This window comes from Mobula hypostoma, chromosome 24 (genome assembly GCF_963921235.1).
Source record: "Mobula hypostoma chromosome 24, sMobHyp1.1, whole genome shotgun sequence".
NCBI classification, from domain to species: domain Eukaryota; kingdom Metazoa; phylum Chordata; class Chondrichthyes; order Myliobatiformes; family Myliobatidae; genus Mobula; species Mobula hypostoma.
The window spans coordinates 23950418-23973540 of NC_086120.1; the positions used below are offsets into that span (position 1 = coordinate 23950418).

At 42.3% G+C, this 23123-nt stretch overlaps 1 protein-coding gene across 3 annotated transcripts in view; it reads left to right on the forward strand.

Annotated features, from left to right (window-relative positions):
* Positions 1 to 3323: 3323 nt before the first annotated feature.
* The window catches only part of LOC134337437 (hippocampus abundant transcript 1 protein-like), a 74213-nt gene continuing 54413 nt past the window's right edge, over positions 3324 to 23123 (forward strand). The window contains exon 1 of one of the 3 annotated variants that reach the window (XM_063032440.1): positions 3324 to 3599. In XM_063032440.1, the coding sequence (XP_062888510.1) occupies positions 3519 to 3599 (81 nt within the window). In that variant the 5' untranslated portion in view covers positions 3324 to 3518. Of the gene's footprint in view, positions 3600 to 3782; positions 4075 to 8552; positions 9746 to 23123 lie in introns of those variants that run through there. The other 2 variants (XM_063032442.1, XM_063032441.1) reach the window with 2 other exon arrangements.

The following is a 23123-nucleotide window of genomic DNA, read 5'->3' on the forward strand; positions in this document are numbered from 1 at the left end:
CATATCCTAGATGGTGAGGGTCCTTAACGGTAATGACATCTTCATGTCCTCACTGGTGGGAAGGGCTTTGCCTCTGATCAGCTGGCTGAATCTACAACCTTCTGCAGCCTTTTACAACCCTGCTCATTGGAGGCTCCATACCAAGTGGTGATGGTACCAGTCAGAATGCACTCCATCACACATCTGTAGAAATTCACACATCTGCAGAAATTTGCAAGAGTCTTTGGCGACAAGACCGAATCTTCTCAAACTTCTAATTAGGTAGAGCTGCTGGTATGCCTCCTTCATGATTACGTCAATGTGCTGGGCCCCGAACACACCCCCCTGAGATGCTGACTACCCAGAATGTGAATGGGCTCTCCCCTTCCACTGCTGACCACTCAATAAAGAGTGGTATGTGTTCTCCTGACTTGCCCTCCAAGTCCATGATCAATTGGTTGATCTTGCTGCTGTTGAGTGCAAGGTTGGTGTTGCAATACTACGCACATACAGCAGTTCATCTCTGTGCAACAGGAGAACAGACATCATGGTACAATATCATGGTACAACATCATGGTCTTCTCCTATCATTTTGGATCTCCCCCTCCCCCTCCCACTTTCAAATCTCTTACTAGCTCTTCCCTCAGTTAGACCTGACGGAGGGTCTCGGCCCGAAACGTCGACTGTACCTCTTCCTAGAGATGCTGCCTGGCCTGCTGCGTTCACCAGCAACTTTGTTGTGTGTTGCTTGAATTTCCAGCATCTGCAGAATTCCTCGTGTCATGGTACAATAGTCTCTCTTTTATTATTTTGTATATTATTATTGCACATTGGTAAATTATTATTGTGTATATCATTATCCTGTACTTTATTATTAAAGTCTGCACACTGCTAAGTGTGTTTTTAAATGTTGCTGCTGTAATGAAAGAATTTCCCACTGGGGATCAATAAAGTATTTATTAATATTCTCAGTCCAACCTATCTCCTGTACGCCTCCTCTTCACCGTCTGAGATTGCCAACAACATCGCCGCATTTATAGATGGCATTTGAGCTGCGCTTCGCCACACAGTCATGAGCGTTGAGAAAGAGGCAGTGGGCGAAGCATGCATCCTTGAGGTGTGCCTGTGTTGATTGTCAGCAGAGAGGAGAGGTTATTACTGAGCAGCACTGATTGCAGACTCCCTATGAGAAGCTGAGGATCCAGTTACAGAAGGAGGTGCCTGAAGCTTGTTAATTTCAATCGAGGGGGTGATGGTGTTGAATACTGAGCTGTAATCAATAAACAGCAGACTGATGTACGCTTTGCTGTTGTATAGATATTGCAAATCTGCATGGATATCCAGTGAGTCAGGCAGCATCTGTGGAGAAGATGGACAGTTAATGTTTCAGGTCCAGACCCTACACCTGCACCAGATGAGGGATCTTGTCCCAAAACATGATTTGTTCATTTTCCTCCATAGGTACTGCCTGAACTGCTGAGTTACTCTAATATTATTTTCTTTGTTGTTCCAAATTCCAGCATCGGCAGTCACCTTAGTACGTTGTTCGAGATGATAGTTCGTAAGGGTATTGTGCTTTTTTCCCCCTTCTTGAAGACAGTGAACACAGGATCTATGACGTTCATCTGAGAGGTGGCTAGGATTTAACATCTCATTGGAAATGGTGCAAACCTGACAGGAGTTAGTGGGAATGCTGTACCACATTTATCCATGGAGGTTTTAAGCACTTCCTGTAAGCTCTTTCTGCTTGTATGTGAATCATATACCATGAGAGAACTTCAAGTCAAGTCACTTTTTATTGTCATTTCCACCATAACTGCTGGTACAGTACACAGTAAAAATGAGACGTTTTTCAGGACCATGGTGCTACACGAAACAATACAAAAACTACACTGAACTACGTAAAACACCACAAAAACTACACTAGACTACAGACCTACCCACAAAACAGTGCAGGCATTACAATAAATAATAAACAATAGGCACAGTAGAGGGCAGTAGGTCGGTGTCAGTCCAGGCTCTGGGTATTGAGGAGTCTGATGGCTTCGGGGAAGAAACTGTTACATAGTCTGGTCATGAGAGCCCAAATGCTTCAGTGCCTTTTGCCAGATAGCAGGAGGGAGAAGAGTTTGTATGAGGGGTGCGTGGGATCCTTCATAATGCTGTTTGCTTTACGGATGCAGTGTGTAGTGTAAACGTCTGTAATGGCGGGAAGAGAGACCCCAATGATCTTCTCAGCTGACCTCACTATCCACTGCAGGGTCTTGCGATCCGAGATGGTGTAATTTCCGAACCAGGCAGTGATGCAGCTGCTCAGGATGCTCTCAAAACAACCTCTGTAGAATGTGGTGATGATGTGGGGTGGGAGATGGACTTTTCTCAGCCTCATAGAAAGTAGAGACGCTGCTGGGGTTTCTTTGCTATGGAGCTGGGTGTTGAGGGACCAGGTGAGATTCTCCGCCAGGTGAACACCAAGAAATTTGGTGCTCTTAATGATCTCTACAGAGGAGTCGTCGATGTTCTTAGACAAGGTTATCCGTTTCAAGAGCTACTTCTTCAGTATGCAATAATGTGACTTGCTCAGTGGCGCTAAGAGTATATAACTAGAGCATCTTTACTGGAGAGGTTAGGCTGGTATCAGAGAAATGTTATAATCAAGGAAGCAAAAGAGCTATGACGACAGGACAGGAAAGAGTAAGTTAAAATCGGATCTTATTTAGTAGGCGAGCAGGCCGTATTTACAGGCAACATTGCTGGTTGAACACCATTCCCCTAAGGAGTTTGTTCTAAATACATCAGGTCTCAGAGGCATACAGGACGGCTTGAAACACTGCAGTCTATGACTTTTACAACAAAATCGAAATGTTGCTCTTCAAACATCTCTTCTCAATTTGTGCTAATACCTCAAATTGATTGGGAAGTTACATTATCAATGTTTACCTTCAGAAATAAAGGCCAAAAGAACAAACTCACACACTACTCCCCTAAACAGGAATTCTTTATCAGATGCGGTGGTGGGGGGGAGGTAAGGGGGCAATTCCATGACGTCACCCCGATAATCACATGCTCCAACCGGACCAATGACATGGCGAAGAGGGACGAGCTCGGTGATTGATTTTGCCACCGGCCTCTCAGGCAGGGGCTTATTGCGTCAAACTGCGTGATCAGCCGCGACCAATGAGAACGGATGACAGGCGCGGTTCAGGGGAAATGGGCGTGGTTTCAAACGCACAATGGGCGCGCTTTCTGGTGGCGTGTGCGCTGAGTTTAACATCTAGTGGGCGGGTCTCTGGCCATACGTGGGCGTGGTTTCCGCATGATGCAGGTGGGGTTACGGGATTGCACTAGCAGGTTTGGCTACGTCACGCACGCAAGGCCGGGCAGGCGGTCGGCAATTGGGCAGCAGGCGAAGTTCGGTTGAGGCGGCGGCGGCGGTGTCTGTCTGCGGGAAATGGCGGACGGGAATCGGGGCGGCTGTCGGTTCCGGCCGTTTCTATGGCGATGAGGCAGGTCGAGCCGGCTCGGGCCGCGTGAGCAAAATGACTCAAGGAAAGAAAAAGAAGCGGCTGAATCGCAGCGTCCTGCTAGCCAAGAAAATCATCATCAAGGACGGAGGCACGGTAAGGCAGAGACAGCTCCCGGGAGGGACAGGACTTCGATCTATGGGCCCAGGAGGAAGGGTTAATGGGCCAAGGCGGGGTCTGGTTTTGAGGCGTGGGTTATGTTTTTCCGACGGGGGACGAGGAGTGGAGAGTGGAGTTATTGTATTTCGGGGAGGTGTATGTTGGGTGTTGCGTGCTCTGGAGGAGTGGGATTAATTAAAGGGATGAAATTTCAGTAGGAGGGGCGAGTAGATTGAAAGGAGGGGTGATAGTGTCTTCAGAGGTTATCTGTTGAAGTGTGCGGAGCCTCCTTTAGGGAGGGGCTGCGATGTTAAGGTCTGAATGGTTGGCTGTAGAGAAAGGGGTGAGATATTTTGAGGTAACGCATTAAAGTGGAGTCAGTTCTCAGATGAGGCGTGATCTTGTTGAATGGATGAACCTTCATGAAAGGATGTGTTGCTGAATATATCCGATTTCTTATGGAAGATGTGAGGTGTGTGTAAACAATCCGATTTGTGTAAGATGTAACTTCTCTGGCATACCTTTGTGGTAAATGTTTTTGGGTAAATTAGATAATTTTCGCGTTGGTGAAGCAGATGTGATTTGTTTATACAAGGACTAGAAAGGATGGATGGAATACGTCAAGGCTGGATCATTATGCCCACTATGAGTACCGTCATTTAAGGTGTGGTGGACGAGCTTGTCCAAAACTATGAATTTATCAAAAATAAATGGTCAGATTATCAGAACCATGAGTATATTGGATTAAGACTCAAAGATTTGGCTGTACGACATTCATAAGGCCATAAGTCATAAAAGCCATTCTGCCTTTTGAATCTGTTTTGCAATTCAATCATGGCTAATTTTATTTTCCTTCTCAACCCAATTCTCCGTCCTTCATTCTGCACCATTTGATGTCCTTAATAATCAAGAATCTATTAAACTCATTGTTAAAAATACCAAATGTCTTGGCCTCTACAGCCACCTGTGGCAATGAATTTCACAGATTTACCACCTGCCTGCAAAAGAAATTCCTCCTCATCTCTGTTCAGAGGCTGTGCCCTCTGGTCCTATACTCTACCACTGTTGGAAACATCCTCTGCATGTCCACTCTGTCTAGGCCTTTCAATATTCAGTAAGTTTCAATGAGATTCTTTTTCTCCCCCCCCCCCCCCACAACTTGCCGTCTTCTAAACTACAGAGTACATGTCCCAGAGTCATCAAATGTTCCTCCTAAACTAACCTTCTCATTCTTGGGATAATTTTCACAAATCTCCCCGCACCCAATGTTGGCACATCCTTTCTTGGATAAGGAGCCCAAATCTGCTCTCAGTACTCCAGGTGGGGTCTGACTAATGGCTTATAGAGTTCCAGCATTACATCCATGCTTTTATATTCTAGTTGTTTGGAAATTAATGCTAACTTTGCCTTCCTTGCCACCGATTCAAACTGCAAGCTAATCTTCAGAAAATCCAGCACGAGGACTCCCAGGTAACTTTGCACATCTGATTTTTGAATCCCCCCCCCCTTTAGAAAATGGTCTACACTTTATTAGTTCTACCAAAGTGCATGGCCATACACTTACCTATGCTATATTCCATCGGCCACATCTTTATCCATTCTCCTAATCTGTCCATCCTCTTCTACAGAATCGCTGCTTTATTAATACAACCTGCTTCTCCACCTGTCATTGTATTATCTGCAAACTTGGTCACTGTGCCATCAATTCTGTTTTCCAGATCATTAACATATAACGTGAAAAGCAGTGCGCCCAACATCAACCCCCTTGGAATGCTGCTGGTTACTGGCCAACCTGAAAGGCCTCCTTTATTCACACTCTTTGCCTCTTGTCAGTCAGACAATCTCTTTCCATGGTAGTATTTTTCCTGTAATACCATGAGCTCTTATCTTGTTCTGCAGCTTCATGTGGTGCCTTGTCAAAGGTCTTCTAAAATCCAATTAAACAATATCCATGGACTTCCCTTTGTCTATCCTGCATGTTACTTCCTCAAAGAATTCCAGTAGATCTGTCAGGCAAGATTTCCCCTTAAGGAAACCATACTGACTTTGTATGTGCCTCCAAGTACCTGAAACATCATGCCTTTTCTATCTCTCATAGTTTGTACCCCACATCCTGGCAACTTTTTGGAGGTCATCACAGTCTTTTTACCCTTGTAGTTTCTTAATTCTACTCACGATACTACATCTTGTAATTCTCTCATTTCTTTGTAAGTATTTGACTCAATTTTTTTAAAAAAACAAAGTGCTCCACTCCCTTTGTCCACTTGCCTGGCCTTTTGGAATGATGTGTAAGCTCCCGGCTGTGATCTTCTTTCAAGGAATGAAAGATCTGCGATGGCAGGAGGAATTAAGTTGTGTAGGCCAAGTATTAAATCTGATACTGATCATATGGGGTGGGGTGGGAGGGAAATAGTAACAACAGATAAAATGATCAGAGTTAGAATGTTGCAGTAATTCATGTGAACTTAAATGCTGTGTCAGATCGGCTGAGTGAAGATTAATGCAGAAAGGCTAGTAGATTGGAAACAATTATAATTGCAAGAAAAAGTTTATGAACCCTTTGCAATCAACTGCTTTTGTGCAATAATTACTCAATGCAGTCTGATCTTCATCTATGTCACAATAATTTGCCTAAACTAATAACACGCAAACTATTGTACTTTTCATGTCTTTATTGAACAGATTGTTCAATCATTCACAGTCCAAGCTGGAAAACTTATGTGAACCTTTGTATTTAATAACTGATAGAAACTCCTTTAGCAGCAATAACCTCCACCAAATGTTTTCTGTAGCTACTGATCAGACTTGCACAAGGGTGAGAAGGAATTTTAGACCATTCCTTCATACAAAACTGTTTCCGTTCATCAATATTTGTGGCATACCTTGCATGAACAGCCCTCCAAGTCATACCACAGTGTCTCAATTTGGTTAAATTCTGGACTCTGATGGCTATTCCAAAACACAAATTTTCTTTTTAAACCATTCCGCTGTAGATTTACTCTTGTGTTTCAGATCATTGTCTTGTTGCGTCGTCCAACTTCTGTTCAGCTTCAGGTGACGGCCTGCTACCCTGACATTCTCCTGTAAGATTTTGTTCCCTCAACGATTGAAAACTGTCCATGCCCTGAGGTAGCAAAGCAGCCCCAAACCATGATGCTCCTTCCACCATGCTTCACAGTTGGGATGAGATTTTAGTGTTGGTGTGCAGTGCTCTTTTCCCTTCAGACATAGCAGTACATTTCTGCCAGTAAGTTCAACTTTTGTCTCATCTGACCACAAAATCATTGTCCCAGAAGTGTTGTAGAACATTCAGGTGGTCTTTTGCAAACCTGAAACATGCAGCAATGTTTTTTTGGAGACCAGTGGTTTCCTCCATGAGGTCCTTCCATGAACATCATTCTTGTTCAGTGTTTTTTTTATAGTGAGCAGAGAGATTTCTGCAGGTCATTTGCTATTACCCTTGGGTGGTTCTTCATTTCCTTCAGCATTGTGCTCTTGTTGATCTTTGCTGGAGAGCAGCAACAATACTGAATTTCCTCCTATTTGTAGACAATTTCTCTTACTGTGGGCTGATGAACACTCAGGTCTTTAGAAACACTCTTGTAGCCTCTTCCAGCTTTATGCATCTCTACAGTTCTTCTAAGATCATCTGAAAGTTGAGAAGTAACCTGACTTCGTGTGTCTTTTTTATACGGCAGGGCACCTCTACAACCCACACCTTCAATCTCATCTCATTGATTGGAGCACCTGACTCCAAAGAGCTTCTGTAGAAGGCATTACCCCAGAGGTTCACATTCTTTTTTGAACCTAGACTTTGATTGTTTAAATGGTGTACCCAGTATGGATGAGGAGAAGTACAATTGTTTGTGTTATTAATTTATGTAGATTGTGTTTGTCTATTATTGTGACCTGGACGAAGCTCTGACCATATTTTATGAGTAATTAATGCAGAAATGCAGGTTATTGCAAAGGGTTCACAAACTTTTTCTTTAGTGGTGTCCTGTCATTTAAGCCAAGTAAATAGTGGCTCAACAACACAAAAAATGCTGGAGGAACTCAGTAGGCCAGGCAGCATCTGTTGGGGGAAAGTACAGTCGACGATTCAGGCCGAGATCCTTCGGCAGGATTGGAGAAAAAAAGATGAGTAGATTTAAAAGGTGGGGGGGAGGAGAGAAACATAAGGTGATAGGTGAAACTGGGAGGGGGAGATGAAGTAAAGAGCTGAGAATTAGATTGGTGAAAGAGATACAGAACTGGACAAGGGGAATCTGATAGAGGACAGAAGGCCATTGAAGAAAGAAAAGGTGGGGAAGGTGGAGAAGGTGGTGATGGGTGGGCAAGGAGATAAGGTGGGGGAGGGATAAAGGGATGGGGAATGGTTGGTGGGGGGGGTGGGGGCATTATTGGAAGTTTGAGAAATCAATGTTCATGCCATCAGGTTGGAAGCTACAACCTGAGTGTGGCTTCATCGCGACAGTAGAGGAGGCCATAGATTGGCCTGTGGGAATGGGAAGTGGAATTAAAATGGGTGTCCACTGGGATATCCCGTTTCACCTGGAAGGACTGTTGGGGCCCTGAATGGTAGTGAGGGAGGAGGTATAGGGGCAGGTGAAGCACTTGATCTGCTTGCAAGGATAAGTGCCAGGAGGGAGATCAGTGGGGAGGGGCGAATGGACAAGGGTGTCACATAGGGAGCGATTCCTGCAGAAAGCAGAAAGTTTGGGTATTGGGGGAGGGAAAGATGTGCTTGGTGGTGGGAACTTGTTGGAGATGGTGGAAGTTACAGAGAATTGTGTGCTGGGCGCAAAGGCTGGTGGGGTGGTAGGTGAGGACAAGAGGAACCTTATCCTTGGTAGGGTGGTGGAGAATGGGGTAAGGGCAGATGTGCGTGAAATGGAAGAGATGCTGTTGAGGGCAGCGTTGATGGTGGAGGAAGGGAAGCCCCTTTGGTGCTAATTGTTTACAGATTCCTCCATGACATCTCCCTCTTTCAGTCTGCTTCACCCTATTGTCCATATCTATCTGCATCTTGATTGTGTCCACATTTACTTGCCAAAATCCTTTAGCAGTCAAACTTTCTTCCTAAACTTTGCCTTCTTTCTTTGATTACACTTTGAAACAGATGAGTTTGTCTTAACTTCTTGTCCTCTAATATCTCCTTTACATGGCTCTGGCTCATATAGTTTAACCGATGCTAAAGGTATCATCAAAATAGAGCTTATTTTGTTAATCCATTTGTGTTCGAACAAAAAGAAGCTGACCAATTATTTGGCCACGTACCACTGTTTCAAGAGTGCTATGGAATAATGCTGTTCTAAATCATCTTGACCTTGCTTCCTTGCATCACTTGTTAGGCACTGTGGTTTTAGCTTGCTAATTTTGTAGTTTGTGAATTCCTTGACTCTGGACCACTGAATATAAATGAGGCATTTGCAAATATTCACTAAAAGGTGTGTTCTGCCCAAGTTCAGTAGTTTCTGGAAGTTAGGGGTTGATTCCTGCTCTTTAAAGTTCTGTGGTCTGAAATGTAATGCCTGAAAACAAAATCTGGCATAACTACAAAAGGCATAAATGAAAGACGAGGTGGAATGCTACATGCTCATGGAGAAGGAAGGAGAAGGGGAGAGGGGTTAATCACGAAGATTAAATAGAGCTCTTGCCAGGCTATTGGGCAAGGGGCCTCATTCTGCTTGTAATATGATTCAAAGTGCAATATTGGGCAAGTCTTTGCATTTCTCAATATTGAACATGAGGGTTTATAAAGATTTCCAAATATGTTTGATATTGAGGTCGGTTCTGCCAATTCAGCTACACTGTTCAGTTTAAAAAAAACAGTAAGTTGTGAGAAGGAGGTAAGAAGAGACTCGGGTTAAATGGCATGGACTAGTCAGGCTGAAATCATTGCACTGCAAATTTTATGAAGTGGAATTCCTTTGCTTTGGACTGAAAAATTGGAAGTAGCAAGGCTTCAGACCCAAGGCCCTACAGAGGATAGTAAAATCTGCCGAGAGGATCACCAGGGTCTCCCTTCCCTCTATTTAAGATGTTTACCAGGAGCATTGTATAAGAAGGACACGAGGCATTGCTGAGGATCCCTACCACCCATCCCACAGTCTCTTTGACCCACTACCATCAGGAAAGAGGTACAGGAGCATCAGCACTAGGACTGCCAGACTGGCTAACAGCTTCTTCCCTCAGGCTCTGAGACTAATGAATACCCTGTCATCACCAAGGTCTTGTTACCAGGACAGCCGTTTACTATTTACCTGTGCTGCTCACTACATGCATTTTGAACTATATTTTATCAACTTGTGGTAATGTTCTGTGCTGTGTGATTTGTGTATTGTGGGTGCACTGGAACATTGTTTCATTTGGCAGTATATATGTACAGTCAATTGACAATAAATCTGAACGAGAGTGGAAAAATAAAAAGGACAAAGAATGAGGAATGGAAGGATTCTGAATAAGGGTCAAAGAGAAGAGTACTAGCTTGCCCGTATATATTACATGTAATAGGAGAATATTTATTCAGAGACATTATTGTAGGTGTTCCTTTTATTTATGTCCCAGGTTTCAGGTCTGTACATAATTCCCAAAAGTGGTTGATTAAAATTTCAAAGTAAAATATTCAGCATTCACTCTACCTCAATATTTGTAATGGCCGATAAAGGTGAAAACTCTCAACTTTTTGAAGATGCTTGCATTTTGGATCTGCCACATGCTCTTACCCCTAACTCTACTTCCTTCCCTGTCCCTATTTAATATGAATTCAGTATAGATATATCAGCCAAAAAACCTCAATTTACCTCCCCCTCCCCCTCACTTATTACCTGGCATTTTGTACTCCTTCCCTTCCCCCACTTTATTCTGGCTTCTTCCCCCTTCTTGTTCAGCCCTGAGGAAAGATCTTGGCTGAAGTGTATTCTGTTCATTTCCCTCCATAGATGCTGCCTGACCCGCTGAGCTCCTCCAGCATGTTGCGTGTGTTCCTCAATTTAGTAATCTGGATGAAGTTTCCAAATATCTAGTGGCAGCTACACCTATAAATGATGGCACTTATTGCCCTTTACTCAAAAGAGTAACACTGGTTAGCCTGTGCATAAGCTGGAAATGTAAGCTATCGATGAGTTACATAGTGCTCAGTGTTCCAGTGCTAACCTTGGTTGTTGGCATTGTTTAAAAAAAATCACCTGCACCCAATACACAATACACCAAGGGAATGGGAGGTTAGTAAAGTACTATGTGTTCTGAAATGTTATTTCTGAGCAAAGCCTAAAATAGTAATATTTGCTACTCATTTTGCTGGTCTATAGAAAATAACCCTATTCCAATTTCTACAGAAAACAAAATGGTTGATTACCTGGATCATGCCCCTCTATCTTTGAACTGTAGGTTCACCTATGATTTTTTTGCTCCATGTAGGCATTTAGGATATCAATTTTTACAATTCCCAGAAATGACTATCTGGCCATTTGGTTAACATTCTGTATATGTTTGCATCTGCTTCTGCCATTGTATGAGGTAGTCTTGAAATCAATGATTTCTATCAAAAATCAGCCATTGTTCTTTTAATCACAATTGAGTATGGCTGAAGGCCACTCAGTTACGACCAGACTATACCAGAGTGCTCTAGCTAGTTTGATTTCACCACTTTTCCCATTGTCCTGCAAAATCTTTCTTTCAGCTCTGTTTTGAAGGCAGCAGGTACATCTGATTTTGTTGTACCTTTCAGTAGAACATGTTAGCCACTTATGAAAAAGAATTATCGTATCTTTTTTCTAATGTAACCATTTTGTTTTTTCTATATATTTTAGATCTTGACCATCTACTAACTGCCTATGATTGTCATTTTAAATTCAATCCGATCTTCGTACAATCTTTTCAAAGGAAATAACCCCAGCTTCTTCAGACTATCTCTGTGATGAAAGTTCCTCATCCAGGAATCATTTTGCTAAATCTGACTGGACTCGCTCAAAGCCTTCATGTCATTCCTGAGCTGTAACATCATTGTGACACTTTATCAAATACCCTCTGGGAGTCTATACTGTATATCATGTCAATCACACTTCCTTTGAATCTCTGTTATCACTAGATTGGTTAATTAGTTATTATTTCCCTTTAACAAATTATATCTGGCTCTATAATCAATTCATACTTGTCAAATGTTACTGATTCTATCCCTGCTTGTTGTTTTGAACTTGCCCCACCACTGAGGTTAAACTGACTGGTCAGAAGAAAAATGTAATATTTGCAATTTTTTTTTAGTCCTGTGGCACCATGGCTAAGTTTGAAGGTGCTTAGAAGATTATGATCATACCTTGTAGAATTTTTCTGCTTTTGTGCGAACACCCATTTGGACCAGATTATTTATTTGCTAGGTGCAGCTAACCTTCCAGCTTTTTATAAACAAAAATGTTGAAAGCACTTGCCATTTGTGTGGAGAGGAACAGGCTTGATGTTGCATGCTGATGCTTTCATCAGAACCATTAAGTTAGAAATCAAGCCTGTTTTGAGTTGCTGAGGAACAGAGAGAACATCAGCAATGTCTGTGATGGGGTGAATGATACTGCAGGTGGTGTAGTCAGCTGTAGAGGATGGTGAAGGCTTTTTCCCCCCAGCTTGTCTGAGGGCATGTAAATTGAAGTTGAATATGGACTGGAGAGTGTGAAGAAATAAAACAAAACTTGATTCCTGGAAATCCAAAGTAAGTGCTGAAACTACCCAGCATTCACACAGAGGGTTGTGGTTCTGTGGAATGCTCTGCCTCAGAAGGCAGTGGAGGCCAATTCTCTGGATTCTTTCAAGAAAGAGTTAGATAGAGCTCTTAAAGATAGCGGAGTCAAGGGATATGGGGAGAAGGCAGGAAGAGGGTACTGATTGTGGATGATCAGCCATGATCACAGTGAATGACGGTGCTGGCTCGAAGGGCTGAATGGCCTACTCCTGCACCTGTTGTCTATTGTCAGTAGGCATTTGTAATGGAGAGTTATCTTTTGATGTTGCACGATTAACATTAGAAGTCAAATTCAGTGTTGAGTATCAAGGGTTGTTGTTTGGTGAGAAAATGAAGTACTTGCTTTTGGGCCCAAACTTGCATTGGCTTTGTTTGGAACATTGTCAGAGGACAGAAACAGGTGGTGGGGGGAAGAGATGGAGAGTCAAAACATCAGGGAACTGGAATTCCAAGGTCTTCATTGGGAACTAGAAAGAGGTATTCTGTGAAGTGGTCATCCAGCATGTTCAAGTGGAGTCTTTGTCATGCTTGCACTTGATCAATTTTTAACCCATTCAGAATCTCAATCGTCCTTTTGAGATTTTGCTGGACCTTATTTCTGATGAAACTGATTTATTACCTCAGCCTCGCCCTCTGCCTCCAAGTAAATTTCCTTTTTCTTCCCTGATTAATTCCATCTCCTTTTGCTTTTTCAATAATATAGCCATGGAATTTTTTGTTTTGGATTTTCTTCTTGTATGCTGCCAGTTTTTGTTCGTGCTTTTTGCTTCCCATACTTGCGTTCTGACGTATCTCTGCACTCGGACAGGCTCAAGGACAGCTTTTACCCTGCTGTTATACTATTGAATAGTTCCTTGGAATGATAAGATAGATGCTTGACCTCAGAATCTACCTTGTTATGACCTTGCAGGTTATTGACTGTGTACACTGTATTTTCTCTCTAGCTGTCACATTATGTTCTACATTCTGTTATTGTTTTACTTGTATTATCTTGGTGTACTATGTAATGATGTGATCTGTGTGGATAGTATGGAGGACCAGCTTTGATTGTGCCTAGGTACATGTGACAATAATAAATCAATTCCATTTCCAACTGTTTGATCCTCACTTGTCTGTTAATAACGTGACATCAGTTGTATTTTTTTTCTGCTCTGCCTTACTCCATCTTTGTTCTTTGTGGGAATGTACCTAGAATTTAGCAAAACTATCTCTTTTAAAGAGCTCTCATTATTCAATTACAATTCTGTCTGCTAAGCTTTGACTCCAATTTTCCTGGGCCAAGTCTATTCTCATTCTTTTCTTGGCTAATTTTACCTTTGTGTTACCTGTATCCTTTCAGGAGCAATTCTAAATCATATGTTCTGTCTTCTAGATATTGCCACAGTGATTGGGCCACTTGGCCTTGGTCAGTTCCAGAACTAAGCCCAGCAATGCGATCAACCTAGACTAAAGAAGTTCTTGCGAACACACTTCGTAAACCCCATCCTGTTTGTAATTCTTGTTTTTGCTGATCCAGAACATTTGGATTTTTGAAGTTTTTATTCTTTCTGCACATCACTACAATTTACCTATAAAATTTCTGCTGCAAAATCAGTCCTGTAGTGCTGTACAGATTACTGCTAAAAGTGGAATCAGATTTTTAATTCTAAACATTCTGTTGTACTGTCACATTCCTCTGGTGCTACAATGCTTTTCTTAATGCTTGCACTCACTACCTTACAATCCCCTCTTCCCTCGCCATTCATTCTACTTTCTGTTTTGTCTGACTTTGATATACATTGCCTATAAAAAGTATTCATCCCCCCCACCCCCCGGAAGTTTTCATGTATTATTGCTTTACAACATTGAATCACAATGGATTTAATTTGGATTTTTTGACATTGATCAACAGTGTCAAAGTGAAAACAATTCTCTACAAATTGGTCAAGATTTATTACAATTATTAAACACAAAATAATTGATTCCATAATTACCCACCCCCTTCAAGTCAGTATTTAGTAGATGCACCTTTGGCAGCAACTACAGCCTTGAGTCTGTGTGGATAGATCTCTGTTGGATTGCGTGGGGATCATGAGTGAACAGCCCTTTTCAAGTCCAGCCACAAATTCTCAATTGGATTGAGGTCTGGACTCTGACTTGGCCACTTCAGGACATTAACTTTGTTTTTAAGCCATTCCTGTATAGCTTTGGCTTTATGCTTGGAATCATTATCTTGCTAGTAAACAAATCTTCTCCCAAGTTGCAGTTCTTTTGCAGACTGCATCAGGTTTTTCTCGAGGATTTCCCTGTGCTTTGCTGCATTCATTTTGCCCTCTAACTTCACAAAGCTTCTGGGGCCTGCTGCAGTGAAACATCCCCACCGCCATGCTTCACGGTAGGGATGGAGAGGTTTTGATGATGTGCAGTGTTTAGTCTGATGGCCAAAAAGCTCAATTTTGGTTTCATCAACCTTCCAGCTGACTTAGTCTCCTACATGCCTTCTGGAAACTAGCTGAGATTTCATGTGAGTTTTTTTTCAACAGTAGCTTTCTCTTTGGCAGTCTCCCATCTCAGCCAGTAGGACTTGTAACTTCCCAGAGTTGTCATGGGTCTCTTGGTGGCCTCCCTCACTAGTCCCCTTCTTGCATGGTCACTCAGCTTTTGAGGACAGCTTGCTCGAGGCAGATTTACAGCTGTCCCATATTATGTCCATTTCTTGATGATTGACTTAACTGTACTCCAAGAGATATTCAGTGGCTTGGAAATTTTCTTGAATCCATCACCTGACTTGTGCTTTTCAATTACCATTTTGTGGAGTTGCTTGGAGTGTTCTTTTGTCCTCATGGTGTAGTTTTTGCCAGAATACTGACTCACCAGCATTTGGACCTTCCAGATGAACGTCTATTTTTACTACATTCAATTGAAACACCTTGACTACACACAGGTCTCCAAAAACAGATCTCCGTTTAATGAATTATGTGACTTCTAAAACCAATTGGCTGCACCAGTGATGATTTGGTGTGGCATATTAGAGGGTGAATACTTATACAATCAATTATTTTGTTTTGTATTTGTAATTCACTTTGTGGAGACCTGCTTTCACTTTGACATGTGAGTATTTTTCTGTTGGTCAGTGTCAAAAAAAATCCACTGATTCAATGTTGTAAAACAACAAAACGTGCTAACTTTCGGGGGGGGGATACTTTTTTTTATATAGGCACAGTATTTAGGATCCAATCCTGTCCTATTTTTTTTCTCCAGCCAGATTGTAACACACACAAAATGCTGGAGGAACTCAGCAGGCTGGACTCTCTCAAACATTCAATTGACTGTTTTGACAATTGTGACACCTTAATTTTGTGGTTATTTACAGCTATGGCTTGTTAAGCATGGGGGGAAGGGTCTCATTAGTTGTCAAGGCCATTCAAGGGTAGAGCTGCTCATCTTTGATCAGCAAAGTGCTATCACCAATCTGGAAAGTTCACTTCCCATTGGAAGAATGCATCTGAAGGGCACACTGGTTTTAAAAAAAAGTGAAGATGGGTGATTACCAGTAATTGATAGATTAGTCTCGATGTGTGCTGTGTAAATCTTAGCATCATCCATGCATGATTGACAAGTTCTAACAGGCATGGCTCACTGCTGTCTCAGTCTGGAGGCACAAGAGACTGCAGTTGCTATAAACTCTGTAACCTAAAGCAATAAACGCACTGCTGGAGGAATTCAGTGGATCAGGCATGGTTATGAAGGTGTAGGGATGGTTGACATTTTGGATGGGGACCTTACATCAGGATTAACAGTCTCAATCTCCATCTTAGTCTGAATGAAGTTACGCAGTTGCACCTTATTCTGACAGAACTGGGAAAATTATTCATTGAGAATGTGTACCCTCCACAAAAGGTTGTCTCCTCTTACAGACTGAATATTTGCAAATTTAGTGAGGTTAATTTAAATGTAATCATTTGGAATGGACAAAGTGTCGTCAGTATAAGAGTTTATTAAAATGAGCATGAATGAGATCATTTGTGGCTGTCGAAATTCTGTTGTAAAAGTTATGGAACATGGGATGATTTAAAAAAAAACATGGTATTATTTTAGGGCATTTAAAATGAATTGGCTGTACAATTCTTTATAAGGTTTCGATATGTGAGCCTGATGGACACGGTGGAGTGGATTAGGTGATGATCGGTTCAACAGTTGTCTGTGCCAATCATGACCCCTTGTGATGTTCACTTCACGGCAGTTCCTAGCTTGGAAGATGACATAGTCAATGCGATGCCACTGTTTGGATTAGCGGTGCTGACAAAGTGCTTTGAATTTGTTTTTCTGGCGGAAGAGTGTTTGTTATTAGGTTGTGCTCATCACACGTGGTGACGTGTGCTCTGTTTGAGTTGATGTCCTATGGTACCCTTCCAAAGGTTGAAGTCTCAGCAGATCCTGGCATTGAAGTCCCCTAAGAGAGCTATCTTCTTGAGGATGCTTGACGATGTCATGTCTATGTAAACATAGAAGGCCTCCTTTTCATGCTCACGTGAGTCTAGGGTTGGTGCACAAGCGCTCATGACAGTTGCCATTTAGTTGTTGGTAAGTACCAAATGGATTGTCATGAGATGTTCACTGGTCATGGGGAAAGTCAGATTTGACTGACAAACTGGTTCCTTATTTCAAACCAACACCATGGATCCCCGGCTTGTCAGCTGCATTCTCTTTCCAGAGGAAGATTTAACTACCTTTCTCCCCCAGTTGCCCTCATCTGCCAGATGGGTTTTAGAAAGAGCAGCTAGGTGAATCTGGCACTTCCTCAGTTCTCCAATCTGTTTTCCTCTCTGGCCGATCACTGGTTGCACTATCAGTTTATGTGCATTCCAGGCTCAAAAAAGTTCATACTTCTTTGTTTCTGACCACGTGGTGATCCCTCTGGACACAGCCATCCAGCCAGGAGGTGGCTATTTTTAGGGCATCTTTTCAAGACCCCCAAGTGGTGTGAGCAGAGTGGAGCCTAAATAAGTCTGCTCTGTCATGGGTGCAGGTGCTGAAGGGCTCTTTCTGCCTCATCCAAGAGCTCGATGACTGAATCAAGCACCCATTGCCCCACGTGCCAGCTCTTGGCTAGGGGCTTCCAGACCTCACGATCCTGCCCCCTTCGCCACTTGCTGAACAGCACAGTACTTATTCCAGGATGTTGGAGTGGATTCCCTTAATGGCGGAAGCCTCTGTGTGACTTTGTTTAACATGGAGGGGCTGAGTCTTGTAGCATCTGTGGAGTGAAGAATGATGTTTCAGGTCAAATATATAATTATTTCCAGCTCTATCAGTTTTTGTTTCATGTGTTTGTCTTTTATTAGATTGGGTATGTGAGGTACTTTTGGGTTGATGGGGTAAGGTGGAGTGCGGGGTGGTACAAGGAATGATGCTTTGCTTCACTGTAGTGCATCAGATAGGATGGTCATAGATGGTAATATTGTCTAATGTTTTTGGTGGGATTCTCATTTTCGAGTAGATCCATTCATTTTGGGGGTAAAAGAAACATTCTAGGATTCACTTAGCATGCTTGTCATTTCATTGTGCTCTCCTGTTGCCCCTTGGGGTGGTGATGGTTTCCTTCCACTTTCAATGTGTATAGTCTCTGCACTTTTATGAGGGAAGTTTCATAACTTTGACCAAGCAGTGGAGATGTGTCCAAATTAGCCTGACACTTGACCTGCAGGGGAATTTAACAGGTGCAGTATTCTCATGTCATTGTAGACTGTTGAAGTTGCTATCAAGAAGTAATTTGAAATTAAGTAGCCTATAGAAAGTTGTATACTGCCCAACTTTCTGTGGTTAGTCTTTGTGATGTGCTCCCATCACCTGCAATGTATTACAAAGCCATGAACAAGGTTCAGAAACATGTCATGTTCTTTGGTGCAGCCACTATCCTATCATTCTATCTCTTTATCAGGTTGCTTGTCCATCATCCATTATTGGATGAGTCTAAATTTTCTCCAGCTAAACATTGGGAAGATAGAAGCCATTGCCTTCAGGCCCTCTGGCCACTTTCTCTGTTATTTGTGGCTAGAACACAAGCCAGATTCCTGACATCCCATTTGACCCCCAAATGAATCTCTAAATATAATTGTTCCATGATAACTCTGCCTTTAGTTATTCTGAAACCTGTAGCTGTGCTTTTATTCTGTTTACCACTTCAATGCTCCTTATTGACCTCCTCTCTCCCACACTTCATAATTCATCCAAATATCTGCTTATCCCCAGACTTGAAACAAATCTCATATTATGTTGTTGCTTACATGTAGCAGGCTCAGTTTTAAAATTTCATGTCTTTCCAAATAGTTTGATGTTATTTTCAGAGCATCCTCCTGACATAAATGTAGGAATCTCTGTTCTCCTGTAATTTTCTAATTTGCAGCACTATTGGTGATTCTCCCTTCATGTGCTCTTTGGCTAGGTTTTTGTTCACCTGCTGCCTGTATATTGATGTAACTTTCTGTTGTATTAATATACTGGTAAATTATTAACATGTCAGTATGTAGGTTTTGGTGCAAATCAGAGACCGTGATTAGAAATGCTGTTTCACAAGGCAGTTATCACGGAGGCTGATCTTCGAAGTAGATTTGTGGATGAACTCAAGTTGAAGAAGGAAGACAACTGTGACTCTTTGTGATCAAGTGGCTACTGATTTAAGGATGGATCTTGATGCTGTTTGGGAAACCAATTGAGCTTCTCTTTCTAGCAACTAACAATGCTAAATACAACCGGCTGCGTCAGGATAACTATAGTGAGGAGGAAAGGGTATTGGGATCATTATCAGGGTGGTGATGAATGACCTCATGAAGGGGAGCCTCTACACAAGGAATCTCTTCATGTAAAAGGTTCTAATGGATTGCCACAAGTTTGAGGTGAAGGACATCTACTGCCTCCAGGACTTCCCAGGCAATATGTACTTTGACGTTGCCTTCAAGAACCTGGTGGGATGACAGAGATGCTGCAGGACTGCTGGAAGAAGGGAAATGAGGTTCTACTGTCACTACTAAAAGTGCTGCCACTCTTCACCCTCTCCTCCTAGAACAGATGTGTGATAACATGTTCAATGCACATGTGCCTATTGTAGAGGGCTTCTTGTTCCTGGCTCTTTGCATTAAGGGAGCTGTGTGGATATCAAAGACCTATTCAGGATTGGGACCAGCAAGTGCCAGGTGGCAGGCCATCTCTACAAGTCCTGCCCAAAATATGTCTATACCTGGCAACAGCACCCCTCTCCCAAGAGAAGTGATGATTACACATCTACTAGTATGAAGGCAAAGACAGGATGACCATGTACCACGAGCTTCCAAATGCTAGTTGTAAGCTTCCAGGCCCCTCACTGAGAGGAGGAGGAGTCATTAGCAGAGGGAATGGCAGAGGAACAAGTGGATTGGCAGGTGGTAAAAAGAAAAAAAAGTCCCTGAACCCACTACCCAAGAGACAACAGACTTCTAAGAGTAAATATAATGGGGAATAAAGGGCAATGAGTAGGCTGGCACACATCCGTAACTATCAGAGATAGTTGTGATGGTTGTCCCAGTGATTGTCTATATGGTTGGGGAGTGGGGTAGGAATGATGGACTTGCATCTTGTCTGGGAATTCTACTGAGGAGAGGTAGCTTCTGTATGGCTGAAGTCAAAAATGTGGTGGATGGTATCTCCTTGTGGCTAATGAAATGTACTGTAACAATCCACTCTGGCTAATTAATGTGTATTGACCAAACAGTATCATTGACATAGTTGGATGATCTAGCATTCCTACAGGAGACTGGGCAGCAGCTCTAGGCTCCTAATGGAAATCGTTAAAGATGCAAAGCTGTGCAATGCCTTCAGCGCTCTTGCATTTGGAGCTCAGCTGCAGCATATTTGAACTGGGATGGGTAGCTCAGTGAGGTCCCAGATAGATTTTGTGTCAAAGACAATGCTAGTCAGATTCACTGCTGTCATGCCAATGTTCCTCTGACCATTGCGGCCTTCATACATTCTGTCACCTGCAGGAGGATCAAAGTGCAAGTTGAGACATGGATATTAAATGTTAAGGTGCTGATCCTAGAGAGCTTCCTGGAGCTAAATTGGGATTACATAGGTTGGATAACCTTAAAGCCCCTCCTTGACTCTCTGATTCACTGGTGGGAGCCAACCAAGCAATCAAGAGATTCTTCATCCTCTAAAAGTGTCCTTAAAGGACAGTCAGAGGGAATTTTGCCAACTTCAGACTTGCAATAACATCTGCAGTCATTTGGGGGAGGGAGGGTGGATGTGACAGCAAAACTCCAACAAATTGTGTTCTTTGCCATGAAATTCTGCAGTTCACTTTGTCAAACAAGATGTGACGTGGTCACACTTCCAAAAGGTTTACGGTAGAGCTTTGTAAGTAAGAGGCTGGCTCAGTAACATCTCACAGACAGACGTACTGAGAATTGCAGATTCTTTTATCCCCATCTGTGTAACAGTAAGGCCACGGACAGCACATCCCCTCAGAATTTTCCATGTGCGAGATGACAGTAAATGAAGCATTTGGACCAGCGACAATTGCGGGAGGACCTGACCGGTTCCATCCATTTTCTTGGCACCTAAATCAACAGCTTATTGGCAGAGCTGTATTCAGTTCTGTGGGACAGGATGGGCCTGGACCTGCTGGAAACATATGCTTGTGGCTGGCAGCATGTCAGAGTCCTTGAGAAAGGGTATAAAAACCCTCATCACCAAGCAGAAGTGGAAGACAGAGGACATAAGAATTGTTGGCTCATTTCACTGTTGAATGTAGATGAAAAGATCCTGTCCAAGGCCATCATCAGCCAGGTCAAATCTGCTGTGAGACTGATGATCCACCCAGAGTAAGCCTGTACTGCTCATGGGAGGAAAATCTTCTGACATCCTTGAGTTAGACCAGAAGCAGGCCTTCAACAGCACATCAAACACAGACATGATGGACTTGTTCTGTTAATTTTATTTTTGTTTGGAGAGGGAATCAGAAATTTGATCCACCACCCTACACAGATATCTGGAGTGCAGTCCAAATCAGTGGGTGGGAAATGGTTAGTTTTAACATTGTCTGGAGTCGGGCAGTGTTGTCCACTCTTTCCTGTCTTTGTGTTGTTTGGAACACTTTGAATCCACCAGGAAGAATGAAAACAAAAGAGGGGTGACATTGCCAGTCATTGGAGGCACAAGTTATAACATCCCTGTATGTTGATAATGCTGCAAACTTTTGCTCAGATCTATGCTAAGTTCGCAGAATGGTCAGCAATACCCACCCTACCTCCTGTGGAGGCCATCCACAGGAATAGCAACACCCTGCTTATCAAGTGGCCAGATCATTCCAACATCCTTTTCACCATTAGATCTGACTACCTGTAGGTTCTAGGATCCACTTTGAAAGGGCTGAAGTGTAACAAGAACTGCTGGAATAGATTGGAAAGGCCAATCAATATTTGGGTTTGTAGAAGCGGCGCTGTCTTGTCAGTAACTGGGAAGATCTTGGTTATCAGGCGTGATAGAGCACTCTACTTGGCACTGGTGTGAATAGTTCCTTGCTCCTCTGCTTCAGTAGTCATCTGTGAAGTCTTCCAGATTGAAACCGATGGGTCAAGATAAACATGTGTACATGTCCCCAGAGAATAGAGGCAAAGTGTACCAAATGTTACTCTCATCCTGATGACGACTTTGCTTGTAGACTAACATCTTTTGAAAGGTCAAAACTGAATTCTAAGTTTTAAAAACACAGGATGTTTCATAACTACATTGGATTCCAGTTAATTGGGACCCACCAGGTACATTTTGGCCCAATTGAGCAGCTGCCTCGATCTACTGAAGTTTCATGGAAATAGTTGAAAAGATATAAAAAAATTCGCACTACTGGTTAACTGAAGAGCATTATGTATTTAAATGAAGAATGAATTTTAACACTATTACAGTGCTATAAAACTGTCTATCAGTTCCTAATATTTATCGATGGAGGAATTCATCCAGTGTACGCTTCTGTGATTTGTTTTGAGTGATTGTAAATGAACGACATCGGCACAGCAACCTAGTGCAGATAATGGACTGTTTGCATACATTGTATTTGATGATTCTTCATTTTATTGTCACATTTAAGATAATTGTTGATACCTTCAAATTCTTCATAGTTCCTAACTTACTGAAGTAGTGAAATCACTTCTGGCCATTCCTGAGATTTTCAAGCCTGAATGCTTGAAATTGCAGCAAGCAAAACCGCATTTAGTATCTTGCTGCTTATTTCTCTCTAACAGTGACAAAAATCACTGCATTTTGAACACAAACATTCAAAACTGACACTTACTTAAAAGTTGTTTGCTCTTAGTGTAGTTTCAGATGACCACACAAGTGCACAAAGTTAAACTATTTGGCAATAGTCTCCTGTCTCATTTAAGCAGCATAGTGTCCCAAATAAACAAAGGGTATCCCAGCTATTTTCTCGATTTGTTCTTTAAGAGTTGTCCCAAATACACAGCTTCCCCGATTAACTGATGGCGCAATTAACTGGAATCCCATGTATATTCTTAAAATCTAAACATTTATTTGAGGATTGGTCTTTTAAAGAAAGACCTTTAAAATGGAGAAACATTTTTCTCAACTACACAATATATAATTGTCTATAACCAATATCTTTTTTTTTGGAGATTTGTGTATCATTGCCAGCTTCTTTTGCCTGCCTATAATTGCCATTTGGAAGGTGCTGTTGAACTGTTCTATTCATTTTGTAAAGGTACTATGCACTTTTGGGGGAGATAATCATATAAAATGAAACTGCTTCATATTTTGGG